An 18,334-nucleotide genomic window follows, 5' to 3' on the forward strand; every position below is an offset into this window, starting at 1 on the left:
TGTGTTTCTCTAAGTAATTCTGTTGCTTAAATCCAATTACTGTACAGTGCTTTTGAAATCAAGTTTATGTTGGCTGCAGGGCAAAGCATTTTGAGCCTTGTCAGGACTCACTTAGACTCACTGGTGTACATTATGTAGATTGTTTTAAGAGTGATTACTGTGATTCTAGAGCACTTGGTATACTGTATTTATTTTAAAGAATAATGAAACGAAATAGATTGCTTTGAAAGGCAATAACATTCTCTCATAAGAAAATGGGAGTGTATTTCATTACTCTCTGATGTCACAGGAATTCTTTGCAGAGATTTTGTGAAACTAATTTTCTATACCTGGAAGAAAGTGAAGGCCAAGGTCCTTGAGAGGAACAATGGGGGTTTATGTATGTGTTTCAACCTCCCTCCAGAATTTTCCCTTTTTCCAGTGGAAAGTGAGAGAACCTTTTATGAAACACTTCCTCTTTTACGAGAATTAAAATGATTTAAGGCAATGTTTTAAAATACGGTTTTCAGTTTGTAGTATCTGTGTAACCCAATTACTATATTGAGTACAGTCGTACCTTGGATCCCAAACACTCGGACATTTTGACTCCCGAACGCCGCAAATCCAGAAGTGATTGTTCTGGTTTGCGAATGTTCTTTTGGAACACAAACGTCTGATGAGACTTCCACAGCTTCTGATTGGCTGCAGGAGCTTTCTACAGCCAATCAGAAGCTGCAGTTTGGTTTTCAAACATTATGGAAGTCGAATGGACTTCCGGAACGGAATCCGTTCAACTTCCAAGGTACGACTGTAATTGCAATTCCTATAGCTATGCAGCTCTCAAATACCACCTTCTCCAAATTTCTGCATCATGTGAAAGAAGCTGAATTGTATGTTTTCCATGTATAAAATTTTCAAACTAACGAAACACCATGTGCAGTATCACCTCCTGGTGTCCATTTATTGCAGAATAAAAACTTAAATGTGAGGTTAATCAAAAAATATACATCACCATAACAGATATTTTTAACAGCAAGGGTTATAAAATAGTTGTGTCTTACTAGACCTATATCACACAATGAAAGAGTTTTCAACATTAAAACTCTGAAATTAATATCAGCAACTTGCCTTTTTATGTTCCCCCAACAAGACATTTCTAATCAGCACATGCCTCTTTCTTTCAAGTCCTAACTTTGTTACAGTAACAATACTAACATAATCAGAATCTATGCCAAGCATAACTGTTGTAAAGGACATTGAGAGAGATCATATACTATCATGAAACAATTACCATTTTGAAAAGCAAGTTTTGAAACAAAATATACAAGGCATACTTTAACAGTTTCATAGTACCAAGGACTATTTTGCCAATTAATGTATTAGTTTTGTGTTTGCCTGTGGAGTGAACTAAAATGTTTCATTATGGTCTGTGCCTCAAAGATCTTGAATGTAAGCTTCGCTTCTCTGATCATCATGAAGCTGAAGCTTGTTGCTTTAAGCTAGTACGGGCAGCAAGGATTCCTCTTGCAAGATCTTGTAACAGCTATTCATGCAAAAATGTGGGTTGTGCTTAGACTGGCTGAGGAAATTCTAGTACTTGGACTAATCTGATATTGGCTCTGAGGCAATTAAGTAATACCTAGCATAATTGTGCAGGAAAATTTGCAATAAAGGATCTGCACTGACTGCCAATTTGCTACTGGGCAAAAGTTCAAGGTTTTATTGTTAATATATAAAGCCCTAAACAACTTAGGACCTGGTTATTTGACAGACCACTTTATCTCATACAGCTGTATTTGGTCACATTCCCTTCTAATACATACCATGGACCAATGCTTGTTTCTGACCCATTTTTATTTAGACAATCCTTCAGTGAGTAATGATTCTGCTTTTTAAATTTTGATTTTGTAAGTCCTCCATGAAATCCACATTGCCGATTGCAAATAAGAGATCGCTCTCCTTTACAACATTTGTAGGCACATAAATACCTTGGTCGTTGGTAGTGCCCACACATAATGGGCCTCAACTATTTGTGTTTCATATTGATGATGACATTTATATTAGATGGTACCCATGGGGTAGCTCAACAACCTTCCTTTTCCTTGTAGTTTGGTGAAGTGACAATCCTACAGCTACCTGCTGCAGCAGAATACATGTAGACTGCAGATTTTTGGTAATTTCATGCTTGAACATCGTGGCAATATGCAGTTGTGATATGCTCATGGCTGCTTACTTCATTTCTTTCCAATAACATGCCTTCCACCCCACCACAAGCAAGCCATCTAAAGAATGAATACACCTCTGGTGGAGCATCCTCTTTACTTACATCTATGGATCCCATGAACACTCACATCTTTGCTTTAGTCATAGATTTCCAAAGGACACACACTGCATCAAACAAACACCTCATATTCACTTCTGATATCTTTGTCTTACAGAGGTTCATGCTCACATGTTGTTTTTCTTGCCAAAATTTGATCAAGGCCACAGTTGAGGCTGTAAAAGCATGGATTCCCACCCAGTGTTTTGCATTTAGCATCTTTACAGCTGTTAATATTGATTCAAATGTAGTGCAACATTCCACCGGTGCAGTGACATTTCCAATGCTTCTCTTCTCCCAATCTTTTCTGGAGGATCCCTCAACCCCTTGCAGCGGATTTTGAGAGCTTGCAGGGCTGCAGGAGGAAATTTCATTCTTCCAGCACAAGACTCCTGCGCTAGTGGAACCGGGAGTGTTGTATACCACCCTTAGAGCATACCATTATGGTTAATTTGAGTCATGAATGGTTGCTGTAAAATCATAAATCAAGGAAATGTTGTCAATATTCTGGACAAGGTGACCATTTTGAATGCCCTCCCTTCTGCCGTCCATAGCACTTGTGGGTATAGCAACGTATGGATTCTGAACTACTGGGTGGCGGGAGGAAGCAGCTTCAAGAAAAAAGTGCTTCAATATTATACCACAAATTTCCCACAGAACCCACAGATATAACCTACTGCTTGACTGCTTCCAGTGCCAGGCAATTTGTGTGTGTGTGGGGGGGGGGGTTAGTGGCAAAAAGAAAAGAAAGAAATTTCTTCCAAAGACTGTGGGGGCAGGGTAGGCAGTTTCCCAGATTTTTAAAGATCTTTTCTGTCTTCCCTTACCTTAACCTTAAGAGGTGGGTGAGGCTGTTTTCTTTCTCCCCCCCCCTTTTAAAAAAGTATGGTGGTCCTCTGTATTTCCAGCTGCCCTCTGGTACTGCTTGAAATGGGAGTTGCAATCCAAAATATCTTGAGGGCACCAGGTTGGGAAGGGCTGTTATCACTCTGTCCCTACCCCAGCAAAGTTTAGATTACAAGCCACTTAGGGACAGAAGCACTATACAAATAAAAACATGACTTTTAAGGCAGTGCATACCGAATTCAGATCACTTTTCGTCTTTCCATTGTTGTGGCATGGAACTTCATTTAAAATGCCTGGTGTTTTAAATATATGGTCCTAAGACCAATTAAAAACTGCCTTGCAGATGAAAACAAAAAGCGTGATGGATCTTTAATTGAACATGACAGCTGTTCATTTTAATTACTCCTGGATCAAAACCATCTTCCTGAATGCTTGTTATCAAGTGATTTACCTAAGGAAATAAGATGAGTGATAAAAGGGTTCCTATGAAAAGTTTATTTTCACTGGAGATTCTATCCCTTTTAACTTAAAATATAGCCAAGTTTGATTGTCTCTTTTGTTATTAAAGAACTATTGATATATTGCGGAAAGAAACAGTGTTCTCTCCTCTAGTTATGTTGTGCAGGTTTCATGACAGATCCCACTGAAAACATTGGTATTCCTGTAACCTTTGAGAGATATGTGTAGAGTATATTAATGAGCACTACTTCCAAGTGATGTACAGTAACTTCACTCTCAGATAAAAACAGATGTGAATGATTCTGTTTTAATATTTAATTAGGCTCTAGGCCTCTGTTGGCTTGTTTAAGCTGACCTGACAGTGTTATACCTGGAAATACTTCAAATTAAATGCTGAGTACTTGACCTTGTTCAAATAGTTGTAATTTAATAAGGCTGATACTTCTTTGTGGAAGTACCATGGGTAATGAGAACTGTTCTTTGGCAGGATTTGCTTGCCTTTGAAGGGAACAATTTGCTGCATGCCTCTTTTTAAAGTTTATCATCTGAAAGGGTAGTATTTTATTTATTTATTTAATGGAAGAGTTGTAGAGTGATAAAGTGGCTCCAAAGTTAAGTTCTTGATCTCGCGGCAACTAACACCAGAAATGGAGAGCTTGTGGCCCTCCAGATGTTATTTTACTGCAGCATCTGTCTTCCGTGCCGTTCACCATGATAGTTGGAGCTAGGGACACTTCATAGAATTGTAGAGTTGGAAGGGACCCTGAGGGTCATCTAGTCCAACCCTTTGCAGTGCAGGAATCTCAACTAGAGCATCCATGGCAGATGGACATCCAACCTCTACTTGAAAACCTCCAATGGGAGAGAGTCGTGATACAACAACACCGGTTGGGCCACAGTTTCCTCATTCCAGAGCCAGTTTCAGGAACATTCTAGAGCTTTAGCCAGGAACATGATTCTCACTCCTCCTTTCCTCAGGAGGCAGCTTAAGCCAAACACATACATACAGCATTGGCTGGGATCATTCTTTTTGCTTCTCAGCTCTTCCGTTAGAAGTAATTGAGGATTTAAGCTATATTTCTGTAGGAAGCCTTTCCACTTGTATTTTTTCATATTTTGTTTCTAATATTGTTGGAACGTGTTCCATAGTTTTTGTTTTGTTCTCTCCTTTATCTGCACTCCTATTCTGAGGCCTTGCCCCTGCTGCCTGTTTCACTGTCCTAAACCAAATCCCCATCATATTTCTGAAGGGGAAGGAAGACTTGGGGTGGGAACGCTTACTGGAAACAGAAGATGCTTTGCTATCCTCTCCTTAATTGGAAATGATGCTCCACTCATCTGCATTCTGATTTTTCATGAAGAACCTAAAGGGTTTGGCTTTTTCTTTTTGCATTTTCCAGAAATATTTTGGGGGAAATGACTCAAAGGAGCCAAAGGAAAGTTGTCCATCATTAGCTATGTCAGGTTGTGTCTGAGCTCTCTTTCTCAAGGTAGTTTTCTGCCATTTAAGGGAAAAGGTTTGTTGGCATTAAGTAAATTTAATCCTTCTGTGTGGTTGCTTCTCCAGGTTAAATGAGCGTTAAGCTTTTTCTAGAATTTCTCTACTTTCGGCTGGCCTTTTAAAATCAATTGAATAGTTCCAGTTGTTTCTGTATCTTAAACCCTCTCTGTTTATATCAAACCTGTTGAAATAAAATTACTTGGCACAGTTGTAAAGGGTATTGAAAAGTGTACAGTGTAGAAATGCCAGGTGTGCTTTGCTTCTGCGGTTCTCTAGAGCTTGGTAGAACTGTTGGCTCCATTTTATAGTTTCCTTCAGTGTGAATTTGTTGACCCAGATGTAAGACATCTGTATTTTGGCATTCTTTGACTTGCATTTCCTAATATTTCACTGTTTTATCACTCCTACAGTCTCACTACTTTGGTGAGTAGTATTACACATCTGGGTATTGCTTCTCCTTTCAGCTAAAGTGGCTTACAGTGAAATACCCAAGTTTACTTAAAACAGTTATTTGAAACAGCATGTTTAAAATATATCTGAGTAAAACCTATTGAAGTAAGATGCAATCTTCATTAGCTCAAATTTAATTTTTATAAGTGTCTTTTATGCTGATTATTGATCAATCATGACTTTGGAATTCGCTTCTAATGGTTCCAGCTGTTGTGAGAAGGAATCCCAATTGGGTGCTTGCTTACGAACACATGTGAAATGTTTTAAAACATTACTGGATGTATTTTTCCTGCTGGGGTAGGCAATACAGATAACATCTGTAAACGCTGATTAAAAGAATGGTCTCCCTCTACCAGAATTTAGACAATTAGCATGATGTAGCTTGACGGGAATATTCTTTATTGTGCATAGAGTGGCCTCTGTCTATTGTTGTAAGATGCCTTGGGTCTTTTTAAGAAAAAGACATAGAAGAAATCTAATAAACTAATCTTAAGTGTTATTCAGAGCATGGATGGGTAGGATCTAGCTAACATGGTTCTGTGACACAAAACCCCTGTGGGGGAGCTGCTGTGTGAGCTGATGGTATCAACAGTATCTTGCATTTGACAGCAGAATGTCCTTGTTACTATTGATTGGGCTGCTTGGTCAAGTGAAAACACATTGATCTATCCTTTAAACTCAGCTGTATGAAAATTTAGAGATGTATATATTATGTCATTGAACAGTGGGAGTTACAACCCTTTAAGAGCTTTCATAGTAAATCTAGTCCAAATTGGTCACCTGGAATATGTATCTATAATGATTCTGAATCATTCTATATTTTACATACTAATTTCCTCACTCCTTTAAAAAATGTGGCATTTTAAAAATTAATAATTTGCTAAACTAAATGATGGCCAAGCAGTGACTTTGGTGGAACTCACTGGGTGACCTTGGGCAAGTCACAGCCTCTTAAACTACCTCACAGGGTCATCGTTGTAGGGATTAACTGAGGAGGGGGTGAAACATATACTTGGAGAAAAGGATGGGATATAAATGCAATAAATAAGCTCTTCTGCTTACCCGCTTAAGAAAGCTAGAGGGGCCAGCCAGATGGAGGTGTCACTCGCCAGCCTGGCATCCAAAGATCTCCGTGTGGTCCCAATTGGACCTGTGCCAATTGCAAAACATGCCTGGCTAATTTCTTAACACAATCACAGGGCCATAGTAAATGCCCAGACCGCAGCCAGGTGAGGCAGCAGTGATGAAGACAGACCTTGATGTTTCTGTGTTCACATTCCTTGGCTTATTACTTAACACAACTTTTGCTGTTAGATTATTCCAGCTCTTTTTTCCAGGGTTGCAAACTTCATTCACATGTTACAACTGATATTCTCCGGGATTTGTCTCTAAGGTTTTGTATCTGATATTAAGCAGGTGTTGATTAACCTCTGTCCTGTGATGGATCAGTTGCTAGACTATAGTTTCTGTATGGTAGCTGAGAAACTATCCCAAAAGATACGATTGCATGAAAGATAATGTCAGGTGGATGACAAGTGTGCTTGTGGCTGGTGAATTTTGAAATACTGGTGTCCCTGCCCCCCTTTTTAATAGGCTGAAGTGGCTAAACTATGGTCCCTCCAGCGGTTGTTCCCAACTCCTTTGAGCCCCCATCAGTGTGGTCAATGGTCAGGATGATGGGAAATCCACCCCTGGTTATAACATCAACCTCACCATTTGAAATCCTTATAAAATGCCCTGCGTAGTAAAAGTTCGCTTGATAGTTTTAAAAATAATAGTAGTAGTCTCTCCCCTCTCCTATACTTTGTTGATATTACTTTTCAGGTATAGATTTATGTCTCTTATAAATTGCTATGTTTGGCAGAGGATGGAAAACAAGTCTGTAAAATTATGTAATGTCTGAAACTTTTTGTTTATGATTAATTAGGTTATCATAAAATGTGTTTTTGTGTGCTGAATAATTGGGTCATACTTTTTATGTGCTCAGCTGCAGACTAAGGCTTTCAGCCTGGATCTAGTTACTTTAGTAGGCTTTCTTGTTAAAACTGTTTTTCTTACTGGTCTTTGGAACACAGCCTTCAGTATGTTCAAACTAATGTAATTTGAATTATATTGACATTAGTTCATAAATTGTGGATACTGGATTAGTTGACTTAGCTTCTGTATTTCTGTTTGAGTTTTAACCAATCATTTATTGATGTTGTATTAAACTTGCTTTATAGTTGTATCCTAGTTGTCGTAGTTCAGATTTTATCTGGTCAGTAAAGTAATTTGAAATGCTCTGACATCTGGTACACCAGCACAATTCCTTCTGCCTAAGGGGTTTCTATTTCAGGACAGCATCTTTTGTATCCAGAGATTTACTCTGTCATGCATGAGATGTATTTTCCAAAATAAGGTAACTATAGTCACATAGGTGACTGACAGGCTGTGTGAAGATAAGTTGAATTGGTTCTTCAGAAGAGTGCTGTGCTTTCTTAGAATTTGAATACACCTCAAAAATCTACTGGGGGAAAAAGCACTAGGTGTTGTTACCAGATGTGTTTTTAAGCAGGCACCCATCTGCTGAACACACAGATTGGTCCAGGGCATAGGAGTGAGGCAATCTGGAAGATAACTTGGCCCTAAGGTGTTTATAAAAGTAAGACCTTAACCTTGTCCTGGTAGCATATAGGCAGCCAGTGCCCTTTAGCTGATGGTAGGTAATTTCTGTTACACATGCTTTAATATACTGTCTGTTTTATGAAGATACCTCATTGAAATCATTGTTGGAGTTAAGGAAATATTTGACTCAATTGGATCTTTTATTTCTGCAATTAATAGATTGATGGTTTTTTATAAAAAAAATTTGCAAATTCAATGGGATTATGATTGGGAAAACATTGATTTAATATTTGAAATTCTGGCTTAAGTGGGGTTCTTTGATTTGTTGATAGGTGTTCCTGTCTCTCAGAGTTAAAATGTATAGTCTGTTCACGATTCTTCTGCTTGTTCACAGAAAAATCATAGTATACCTGTTTTCCTTCCATGTCTTCCTCTACTATTATAGCATTTCTTTTCATGGTTTTGTACTCATTTCATTGCACGCTCTCTGTTCTTCGTTGGTTTTGCCTCTTCTCAAACACCAATCTTATTAAACCACCACACCAATCTCCATGCTTGTGTGCTCATGATTCCTTATCTATTTACTTCTCCCCTTAAATAGTCAGCTTCCTTGTTTTAAGGAATTATTAAAAATGGACTTTTCTCTCTCTTTTTTTATTTCCCTCTTGATACTGGGTTGGATCCAGAGAAATCTGTAGTTTCAGCAGAATATGACTTTGCCGCTCTCTCCTCTCACCCAGTGCCCCCCCGAAAAGACCTCTCTTGAGGCTTGTGGGACTCTGCTAAACTGGGCGGGCTGTGGCACAGGGGGCTCTACCAGATAGTAGGAAGGGAGCTACTCTGTGGTGGCTCCACAGTTACATAATTTATGAACCCATACATGTGAAAATAGTTCAGGTGTAATTTAAGAATGACAGCTGCTGATCTCTTTGTGGATGAGGGGAATATTGTCTGGTTTTCATGTAAGGGAAGAGATATTATAAGCAGCTGCTGCTGTTCATGAACTTGTTTCTTAATTTTAGTCTCCACAGCTATTTCTTGGTATTCAAAACTGTGTGTGTATTAAAGAAGAACCAAATGTTGACAGATGATTTTTACACTGAAGTTTTTTCAGTATTCTAAGAAAAAGCACCAAACTGGTATTAAGATCTAGTATTAGTAAACTGAGGCTATATTAAGGATATTTTAATTCTGCATTGCAAAACAAAAGCCTAGCATGTTTTAATAAAAGAGAATAACATTTTGAGGTCACAAAAACAGGAAACAAGATTCTGTATGCAAGAGAACCAATAATTGATTCAACACTTTCTTTCCCTAGCCACGAGCAGATCCCATTCCAATATGTAGCTTCTGTTTGGGGACAAAAGAATCAAATCGTGAGAAAAAGCCAGAAGAACTCCTTTCGTGTGCTGACTGTGGCAGTAGTGGTAAGTCTTTCACTGACCAAATTAGACAGAGCTTTTCGCGGTCTTTTACAAGTGTTTTTGCAAGCCAGTGGTTCTTTGAGGGTGTGGTACATCATTTCTGTGAGCTGAAGTGTTCCCTCTATGAGTGCAGCTTTCCTTTTTGGGGAAGATAAGCACCTTCCATTCACAAAGTGAAAATGTTAGCTAAAGCCCCCCCCATTATGCTTTTGTTGTGTTCAGAGTTTTAGTTAACTTTTTTAAAAAAATATGTTCAAAATAATTTAACCTGCTTTATAGCCACATCTGCTGGATGAAATTGAGATTTTAATGTTTATACATCATTCAGCACCACAAATATATGTTAAGTCAACAACTATGTGACTTCTAATCAGTTTCACTCTGCGAGCTTTTGGAAACTGTCCGAATAACTGCCAGTTACTCACAAAGACACATAACAAGAAAAGTATCTTTGGGACAGAGAAATTTGGTGTGCTTAGTTAGACCTGTTGTATCCCCCCATCGAAGTCACATTTCTCCCCTATGAGGTTCAAAATGTGCATTTTTGATTCCCCAGCCATTAAAATGGTATATAAAAATGAAATGTTTATTGCCATTCCTGCGCTTTTGCGCTTGATAAGATTCTTGTATAGTTCTCTGACTTCCTTTGTTAACTTTCTTTTTAGCTTATGTATTTTGGATGAGACCAAAAGTGAACTCTAAAAATGCGTTCCTTAATTATTACTACTGTCACTTTTTCCTTCCAAGCACTTACACTTATTTTGTTTTATGAAAAGCATCAAGAGATGTTAGGATAGTCTATTATGCCTATGAATAAAGTAAATTCCTCCTATGTGAACTTGAAAGCATTCCTTTTCAAATCAACCCTTGCTTGCTTTTCTTTTTTCTTTTATCATTTTAAACTTGTGGATCTCCTGCTTTGGTCCTGAAATATCTATCTATTCTTGCCTGACTTTTGCTGATGTGGGTGGGTACAATAACCAGCTTTCAAAGCTAAATGGAAAGTGACACGCTCTAACCCTGGAAGGAGATCAGAATTTTGTTTTCTGAGCATCTAATTCAGGTACAGAAGGTTCAATGCTGTAGTCCTTACGTTTCACAGTAGTTTAGTACCATACTTGTGAAAGAATTGAAAGACATTATGATAGTTCTGCCATGATATATGCAAAAATGGCATACAAGTCAGTGAGATACAACTGAAGAATGTGATATTTTGGTTGCCAAAAAGGCCTTTATCTCAGAGAGAAGAGAAAACCATTTTGACTTTATAGTTTACTATGCGGTATATCCATATCATGGGGTTGGTTTGCTGGGTTGTTCTTTAGTTGTAAAATACATACTTCTCCTGGTTGCTGTCTTAGCAGCGGAGATGGTTGTCTTCATTTCAAGTTTTAAAGAACTGAGTTGTCAAAACCTGTCCGTTTTGTAGAATAACTTTCAAGGGTTACTTTCCCCCCTTCATGTGTATTTAAATTTTATGGGCTGTAACTTTTACTCAAACTAGACTCATTGAAATGAATGACTATGACTAACTTGGGCGTATTAATTTCAGTGGGTCTTCTGAGTCAAATTGAATATAACCAAATGCCTACATGTGCTTCGTGTATCACATAAGTAAACACTGGTCTTGTATAGTGGCCCTAAACGTTGGGATTGAATTGCGTTTGCAAGCCTTACAGTTTAAGACTTAAGAATTTAGCGGGGTGGGGTGTGTGTGTAATGCAACACTATAACATAAACCACGGTTGAGCAAATTAGTCTGTACATGAGCTAGTGCACACAGCTTAAGCACACGCACTTTTCTTCTCCCTTTCTCCAGTGGGGAATCAAACCACAGAGTGACAAGCTGAGCATTTCCCTGCTGGAGGATCCCTGCTGGAGGAAAGGAGAAAAGTAGGAGAATTCAAGTTGTGTCTATGAGCAGGCTGCTTGTGTACAGACTAATGTGCTTAATTGCAGTTTATAGCTTAGCTTTGCATCTGGATGCCACCATAGATTAATGTCATTTTAAGATGATATGATACTATTTTATAGATGAGGAATACATTTGCCAAGAGCCCCCTCCCCCCCAAATGATGTAGTTTTTTGTTCTTGCATATGTCTGAAAAAAAATCTATTGGCTTCACAATTCACTTATGAAAATACAATTTAATTTGGTATCTATTAAATGTGTATAAGGTGCTCTTTGGAGATTGGTTATTACACTCTGGCTGTCTGCAAATATGGCTTTTCATTATGCTCTGACTGTCTGCAAATACAACATTTCATTAATCAGTGCATAATGTAATCAGCTTTTTTGCATTATAACAATTCACTGACAGTTCTAAGGAACAGCAGAATTGGAAGCGCCCAACTTTCATGGTTCAGCTTCAGTTTGAATTAACACTGATGCATTCTCTTTGCCTCATTAAAGGTAAATTATGTTTAATTAGTTACTTACCATTAGTTAGCTATACAATATGAGACATTGAGATTGGCAGTCAAATTGCCAGATGGCTAAACCTTAACTGCAGGTGACATCATTATTTTTTTTAAAAAAACCAATCTTCATGCTGCTCAGAGGTTTTTCATAAAAATGACTTTGGGCTTAGGTATGCTGTTACACAGACCCCCTGGGGTTCACAGGCTTACCAATTGGGAACCACTGTCTTAGGCTATAATCATATTGGACTGGACTGGACTTACTTTTGAGTAGACATGCATAAGGGTGCCTGTGTCACAGTTGTTTGAGGGGAGAGATGAATATGAAACAGAAGAGAGGGGCCAGGTCAGAAGGACAGCAGACACAAATTAGATCAGAGGCAAGCAGCAGTTCATAACAACATGAAGGTGTTTATTGCTTCTTTTGAAGATGGAAGCACCGTTTAGGTGCAGAAATGTGTCTTGTAGTTGAGTATTTTTTGTATTTTTTAATATATTATATATGTATATATACATGACCGTTATTTAATGTTGCAGAGTATTAGGCATAAGCATAATAATGCTATATATTTTCTGTGACTAAAACCTTGTCTTAAAACACATGGTTAAAACAGTCATAGGGCATGAGGGAGGAGGCTTAATTGGCTCAGGGAAAGTGGTCAGAGCTGGGGCATATGACTAATGTGGGTGGAGCTTCCTTGCAGCCTACTGAGAAAGGGGAGCCCTTTAGTTCTCACACAGAGTGGAAACTAAGTGACTGTTGATTGCAGAGGAGCAAATCGCTAAGAACACTGGAACTCATTGATGAAATAGGCAATCACTGGAGCCAAAACTAGTTAATAACTGCCTAAATTATAAGATAGGCAAAAAGCTTGTATCTACCAAGTTCGTTGTGATGCAATTTACTTTTTCCAGTTAGAAGATTCCTGAAAAAAATAATTAATAGTCCATAGAGATTAAGGAAAACAAAAAATAAAAGAAAGAGCATCTAGAAAAATTAACCTCTCTTGGGCTAAGAATACAAGTTTCCTCTTGGTAACAGCAGAAAAAAAATATTCCCAAAATGACTTAAGGAGAAGCCAAAAGCAAGGCCTCCTGTCTATCAAGAAAACCAAGCCACCGTGCTTTCAGTATCCCAGAAAGATGGTAGGAGTGGGACAGAACGATTCATGGAGAGAAAACGATGTACACTAAAAATTGTTACAGTAGGATTTGGGGGGGGAACCAACTTTCTTTGTGTGTTTCTCTAATACGAAATCCTTCTTATTTTTAATCTCCAGCCAGACACTGGTTGTTCTCCTCCAGTTTCATCCCCTAAATAATTTCCTTCTCATTAAATCTTCATAAGGGACTTTGCCGCCATATGTAGTGCCATCTGTGGAAAAACTCACTAGCCTCAGATGAAAGGCACCCAGTGAGCGCAATGTTCCAGAATCAAAGAGATACTTAAAAACCAAAGCTCATCTCATTTCTCAGATGGAGACCTGTCATTCATCGCAAAGGCAATTTAAGCTGCTACAAAAACCCATTCACACCTAGAAGTGTGAATCAAATTGAAAACAAAGAATTAACCTGCAGTCTACTATTTTCTTAGCCCAATTTTGTTTGCTTCTCAAAGCCTCATTCCAGTTAACCAAAAATTATGTGATGTTCCAGCCCAGACAGGACAGCTTCCAAGATGCAAAGCCTATCCTTTTTTCTTGTTTTTAATTAATTCAAGGAGCAACCAGGATTCTCTTGACTAGCAGTCAGATACCCATAATACGTAATATTGTGAAGATGCCCATCTTCAAAGGAAGATAAAGGGCCCATCACTATGTGTATCTCAAAAGCTTCTATGATGGTAATAAGAATGACCCCTTAAATCAGAGCTTTCCAAACTCTTGTGTTGTAACACGTTAATGTGTTGGCTATAGTGTGTAGGTGTGTTGCACGAATACACCCCTCACTCCTCCCAGGGCTGGAAAGGGTTTAGTTTAGCCTCTGGTCTGCTAGTAAAATTGTGTCACCATGTCCCAAAATGATGCATGTCTAAAAAGTGTGTCACCAACATGAAAAGTTTGGAAAGCTCTGCCTTAAATCCTTCATCATGCTCATTGTCCAGCACCCCAGAACCCAGAAAATAAGTCCCAAAGGGAGCAAACCCAACAGATAACTTGCTCAATGGCTTCAAAAGCCACAGAGAGAACAAAGGGAACAAACAGGGTCATACTCCTTCTGTCTCTTTTTTGATGCACGTCCTCAATAAAAGTGACCAAAGCTGTTTCAGTGCCAAAACCAAGCCTGAAGCTAGTTTGAAATAGTTCTAGATAATTGGCTTCTTCCAAACATACTTGAAGCTGAATGGGCACCTTGTAAAAAAGACACTTAAGGCATGTCTGGTGCTTGTGTGTGGCTGTAAATTAGAGCTAGAAAATAAAAATAACTGGAAGCAGGAATAATTTTGAATTACTGCATCCAGACATATATGTGCATAGCCACAAATAAAAAATCCTACGTAATACTAACTGGCAAGTATTTCTCTCTCTCTCTATGGTAGAGAAAAGAGTAGAAATACAATGAAAATGCACATAAGATACATTTTTTAAAGCTCACCATAGTAGTAGTTGAACACTCAAGGATTACTGAAATGTATGTGCTTTGAAGCCTCAAAGTATACATTAAGGATATACAATATGTTAAGGAGTTTAACAATAACGAGTAGAGTGTTTTGAAAACAGAAGTATGGTACCAATATTTTTATTGTCAACACCAAATTAAACATGTATTAACAATTTCTGATAAAAATGTGGATTCAGCAATGTGTCTCTTATGTGAATTGCAACTAAAGTGTTGCCGACCCCAGGTCCCAGGAGCCATTTGGCTCCTAGCTATTTTCCCCCAGTTTCTAACACTGTTTCTACACAGAGAAGACCCATTGAAATGAATGGACATGACTGACTTGGATCCATTCATTTAAACAGGTCTACTCTGAGTAGTACTAGTAAGGGATATAACTTTTTTATTTGTTATTTTATTTGTTAACGTTTGTTAGACACCAAATAATTGAGGTTCTCTGGGCAGTCTTGTAATAGCAGCTGCCTCTCTTTCTGTCCATGAGAGAGAAGACATGAATTCTGAAAGTAGCCAGTACTGATGAAATAGTACTTGGAGAAGATGTCATAGAGTTTTAGGTGATCTGGAACATAAATAATCCTCATGTATGAATACTGCCTTTTTGTAGGACATCCATCCTGTTTGAAATTTTGTCTGGAGTTGACGACAAATGTAAAAGCCTTAAGATGGCAGTGTATTGAATGCAAGACGTGCAGTGCCTGTAGAATCCAAGGCAAAAATGCAGTAAGTTTTAATCCCTTATTACAAATAATATATAATGTTTGGTCTAATTATTTAGGTCTAGTTGAACCAAATTTACAGCCTAGAAGGAATGGGGTGAAAATGATGCCAAGGGATGATGGTTTGTTTGTTAGTGTCTTTTGCTAGTTTCTTCATGAAAATATATTTTTGTAAGATTACTTTTGTTTTCCCTCCCTCCATTTCAATTTCAGGATAATATGCTTTTCTGTGATTCTTGCGATAGAGGTTTCCACATGGAGTGCTGTGACCCACCTCTTTCCCGAATGCCAAAAGGTGATCTCTGAAAATGCTTTCAGTGTATATGGCTTGATTGTATGTATGTATGTTTTTGTACATTCCATGTAGATCTTGATTTTCAGTTCAATATTATGAATTGATTCAGTGAATTATTTATGTATAAGCTATTCATTCTTGGATACATTGATGTGTTTGTGATGGAGCATTCTGAAATAGCCCCTCTTTTTTCTATGTGTTCTTTATAGCTTCCATAATACAGTACATTTGAATTGTAAGAGGGCTGTTCAGGTTCTTTTTTGTTGTTCGTGTCTTTTTGTAGCAGCTTCTGTAGCTGGAGAGCTAAGGATTTGTCACAGTATAAATTTGTGGCAGAGCATGGACCATCAGCTCAGATTTCCCTCATCTAAGTTTAATTTTCTACCAAATTACCTTTCAAATAATAGGACTTGGAATTTCTTTTTGCAGTTTTTAAGAAGTCCATAAATATAGCTCACCTTCTTTATCACATGAATGCAAGAAAATGTGCTCACATTGTTACCTGTAATGTTAAAATGGAAGGTGGTAGTAACCTGTCAATATTGTCGGCTGATCAAAATGTGGTTCTTATTATTGTCGTTTATAGTTCAAGCCACTAAAAGCTTTTGGTACTGATAATGCTGGTTACAGCATTCTGATTCAGGCAATCAGTTTATTGTTATTGCAAGGAAATGATCTTTTGTATCCTCAAAGTCATCTGTATTCTATTCTAATACTTAGAATATTTAATTTAAAGCTTTTAAAAGTTAAAAGTAGCCTTAAAATACCAGCTTGTCTTCTCCACTTCAGCATGCTAGCAAAATAGACAAGTTGCAGTCTTGCTGTTTTGTAGGCCAGCAGTCCCAGTGACTTTAATTTACCATCCCTCAACCTTAGAAATAATAGCCATTCCTAAAAGTCATAGGACATGAGTTGTGCCTAGACTAGATGTTGCCAGGACCTGAGTCACAGTTGCAAAATCTTTTTTTTTGTGGCCCATGGACAGTCATACAGATGGGTTCTACAACTGCACTGTGCTATTGGAATATTTGTACCCTACCTACTAACAAGAGTTCTTGGCATCGCTTACAATATATTAAAAATACAATAAAAATTGACAATTAAGGTGTTGAAATTCTTCAGCAGGTGAGATTGCTTTATCTGCTGCTGTCTCGTGACTTCATGTTTCTGGTAACAGACCCAAGAGTCTACAAACCTCCTTCCTATCGTTGGATGTTCCAGCATCACTCTGTTGTTCATTGGGAAATTTCTAGAATTAATGGCTGGGACCTGATGCTCATGCACTTTCACCTGAACAAAATCTTTTTTTAATCATTAATGTAGGGATGTGGATTTGCCAGGTCTGCAGACCAAAGAAAAAAGGAAGGAAGTTACTTCAAGAGAGAGCATCACAGATAAGGCGGCGATACACAAAACCTATTGGGCGACCAAAAAATAAACTAAAGCAACGAATGTTGTAAGTGTTTTTGGGTTTGGCTTGTCTTCTACATTTGGGTGATGTTGCACTTAACAGGCAGATTCTTACGATGAGAAATGGTTTCATTGCTGGGTTGTTCCAAGTTAGTACATCTTCCTGCTACTAAACTTCTGGCAGTTCCCTCACTTCAAGAAGTGAGGTTACAGGGAACCAGGCTGAGGGCCTTCTCGGTGGTGGCACATGCCCTGTGGAATGCCCTCCCATCAGATGTCAAGGAAATAAACAACTATCTGACTTTTAGAAGACATCTTAAGGCAGCCCTATTTAGGGAAGTTTTTAATGTTTGATGTTTTATTCTGTTTAATATTCTGTTGGGAGCCGCCTAGAGTGGCTGAACCAGATGGGCGGGGTATTAATAATAATATTAATAATACTGTAATTATTATTATTATTATTATTATTATTATTATTATTATTAAGTACCTGGTTTTAACCTAAATAGAAACATACAGATGTTTCTGTTCATGCTTCTTTTTTAAGTGCATTAAAGCACTTCTGGATGATGGAGTTAAGGCAGCAGAGTTCTCATATTAATTGACAGAGCCATATAAATAACCAGTCAGGTGGCAGTGGCAGCTGATGTGGCCTCTGCTCTGGCCCTTGCCACCGGCTGCCATCTAGTAGCAAAAGTTGTGGAACCTGTGTGTGCCCCTATTGCAAGGGAATGTTTGTTATTTGATCACTTGATGGCTGCCATTTTTCACTCCTGATGAGCAGACATGTGCAAAATTACCTAGTGGTTTGTCAGTTTTTGTGTTGAACATTTGGTCATCATGTTATGAGACAACTGAATTACGCTATATGAATTGTTGGAACGGTGAAGGTCTGCACTTGCCGTAGTTGATGATGCAGAGTTGCAGAAATAACTTACTGCTGTCTTCTTTAGAAATAAGTGTAGATCTGTAACCCTTCATCTTTTATGAAACTGTAAAACATTGGGAAGATGACATGTGGTACCAGTACCATGGTGCGTATATTTGACATAGAAATAGAGATTGAAATTAATATTGAACCTCTAGAGTGTCAATTCATAGCTCGTTGAATCCGTTCCAGAATAAATTCTGCTGTGGGAGGTGTGAGTGGGCGTTTAAAGGTGTATGTCATTTTGCTTAATGAAATGTACCTAACTAAATGACACAAATATTGTACATTGCTGAATCATTATGTGCTTCATCATAAAAGAGTTGACTGTGCAGTGGCACTGCTTAATGCACCTTTATTGT

General features: G+C 38.1%; 1 protein-coding gene across 10 annotated transcripts in view; it reads left to right on the plus strand.

Annotated features, from left to right (window-relative positions):
• Positions 1–18,334, plus strand: part of KAT6B (lysine acetyltransferase 6B) — an 87,962-nt gene that overhangs the window by 20,071 nt on the left and 49,557 nt on the right. For 9 of the 10 annotated variants that reach the window (XM_053388082.1, XM_053388073.1, XM_053388074.1 and 6 more), the window contains 4 exons: positions 9,478–9,586; positions 15,228–15,343; positions 15,553–15,634; positions 16,958–17,090. In XM_053388082.1, the coding sequence (XP_053244057.1) occupies positions 15,559–15,634; positions 16,958–17,090 (209 nt within the window). In that variant the 5' untranslated portion in view covers positions 9,478–9,586; positions 15,228–15,343; positions 15,553–15,558. Of the gene's footprint in view, positions 1–9,477; positions 9,587–11,402; positions 11,477–15,227; positions 15,344–15,552; positions 15,635–16,957; positions 17,091–18,334 lie in introns of those variants that run through there. The other variant, XM_053388080.1, reaches the window with a different exon arrangement.

Source organism: Podarcis raffonei, chromosome 5, assembly GCF_027172205.1.
Source record: "Podarcis raffonei isolate rPodRaf1 chromosome 5, rPodRaf1.pri, whole genome shotgun sequence".
Classification (NCBI taxonomy): Eukaryota; Metazoa; Chordata; class Lepidosauria; order Squamata; family Lacertidae; genus Podarcis; species Podarcis raffonei.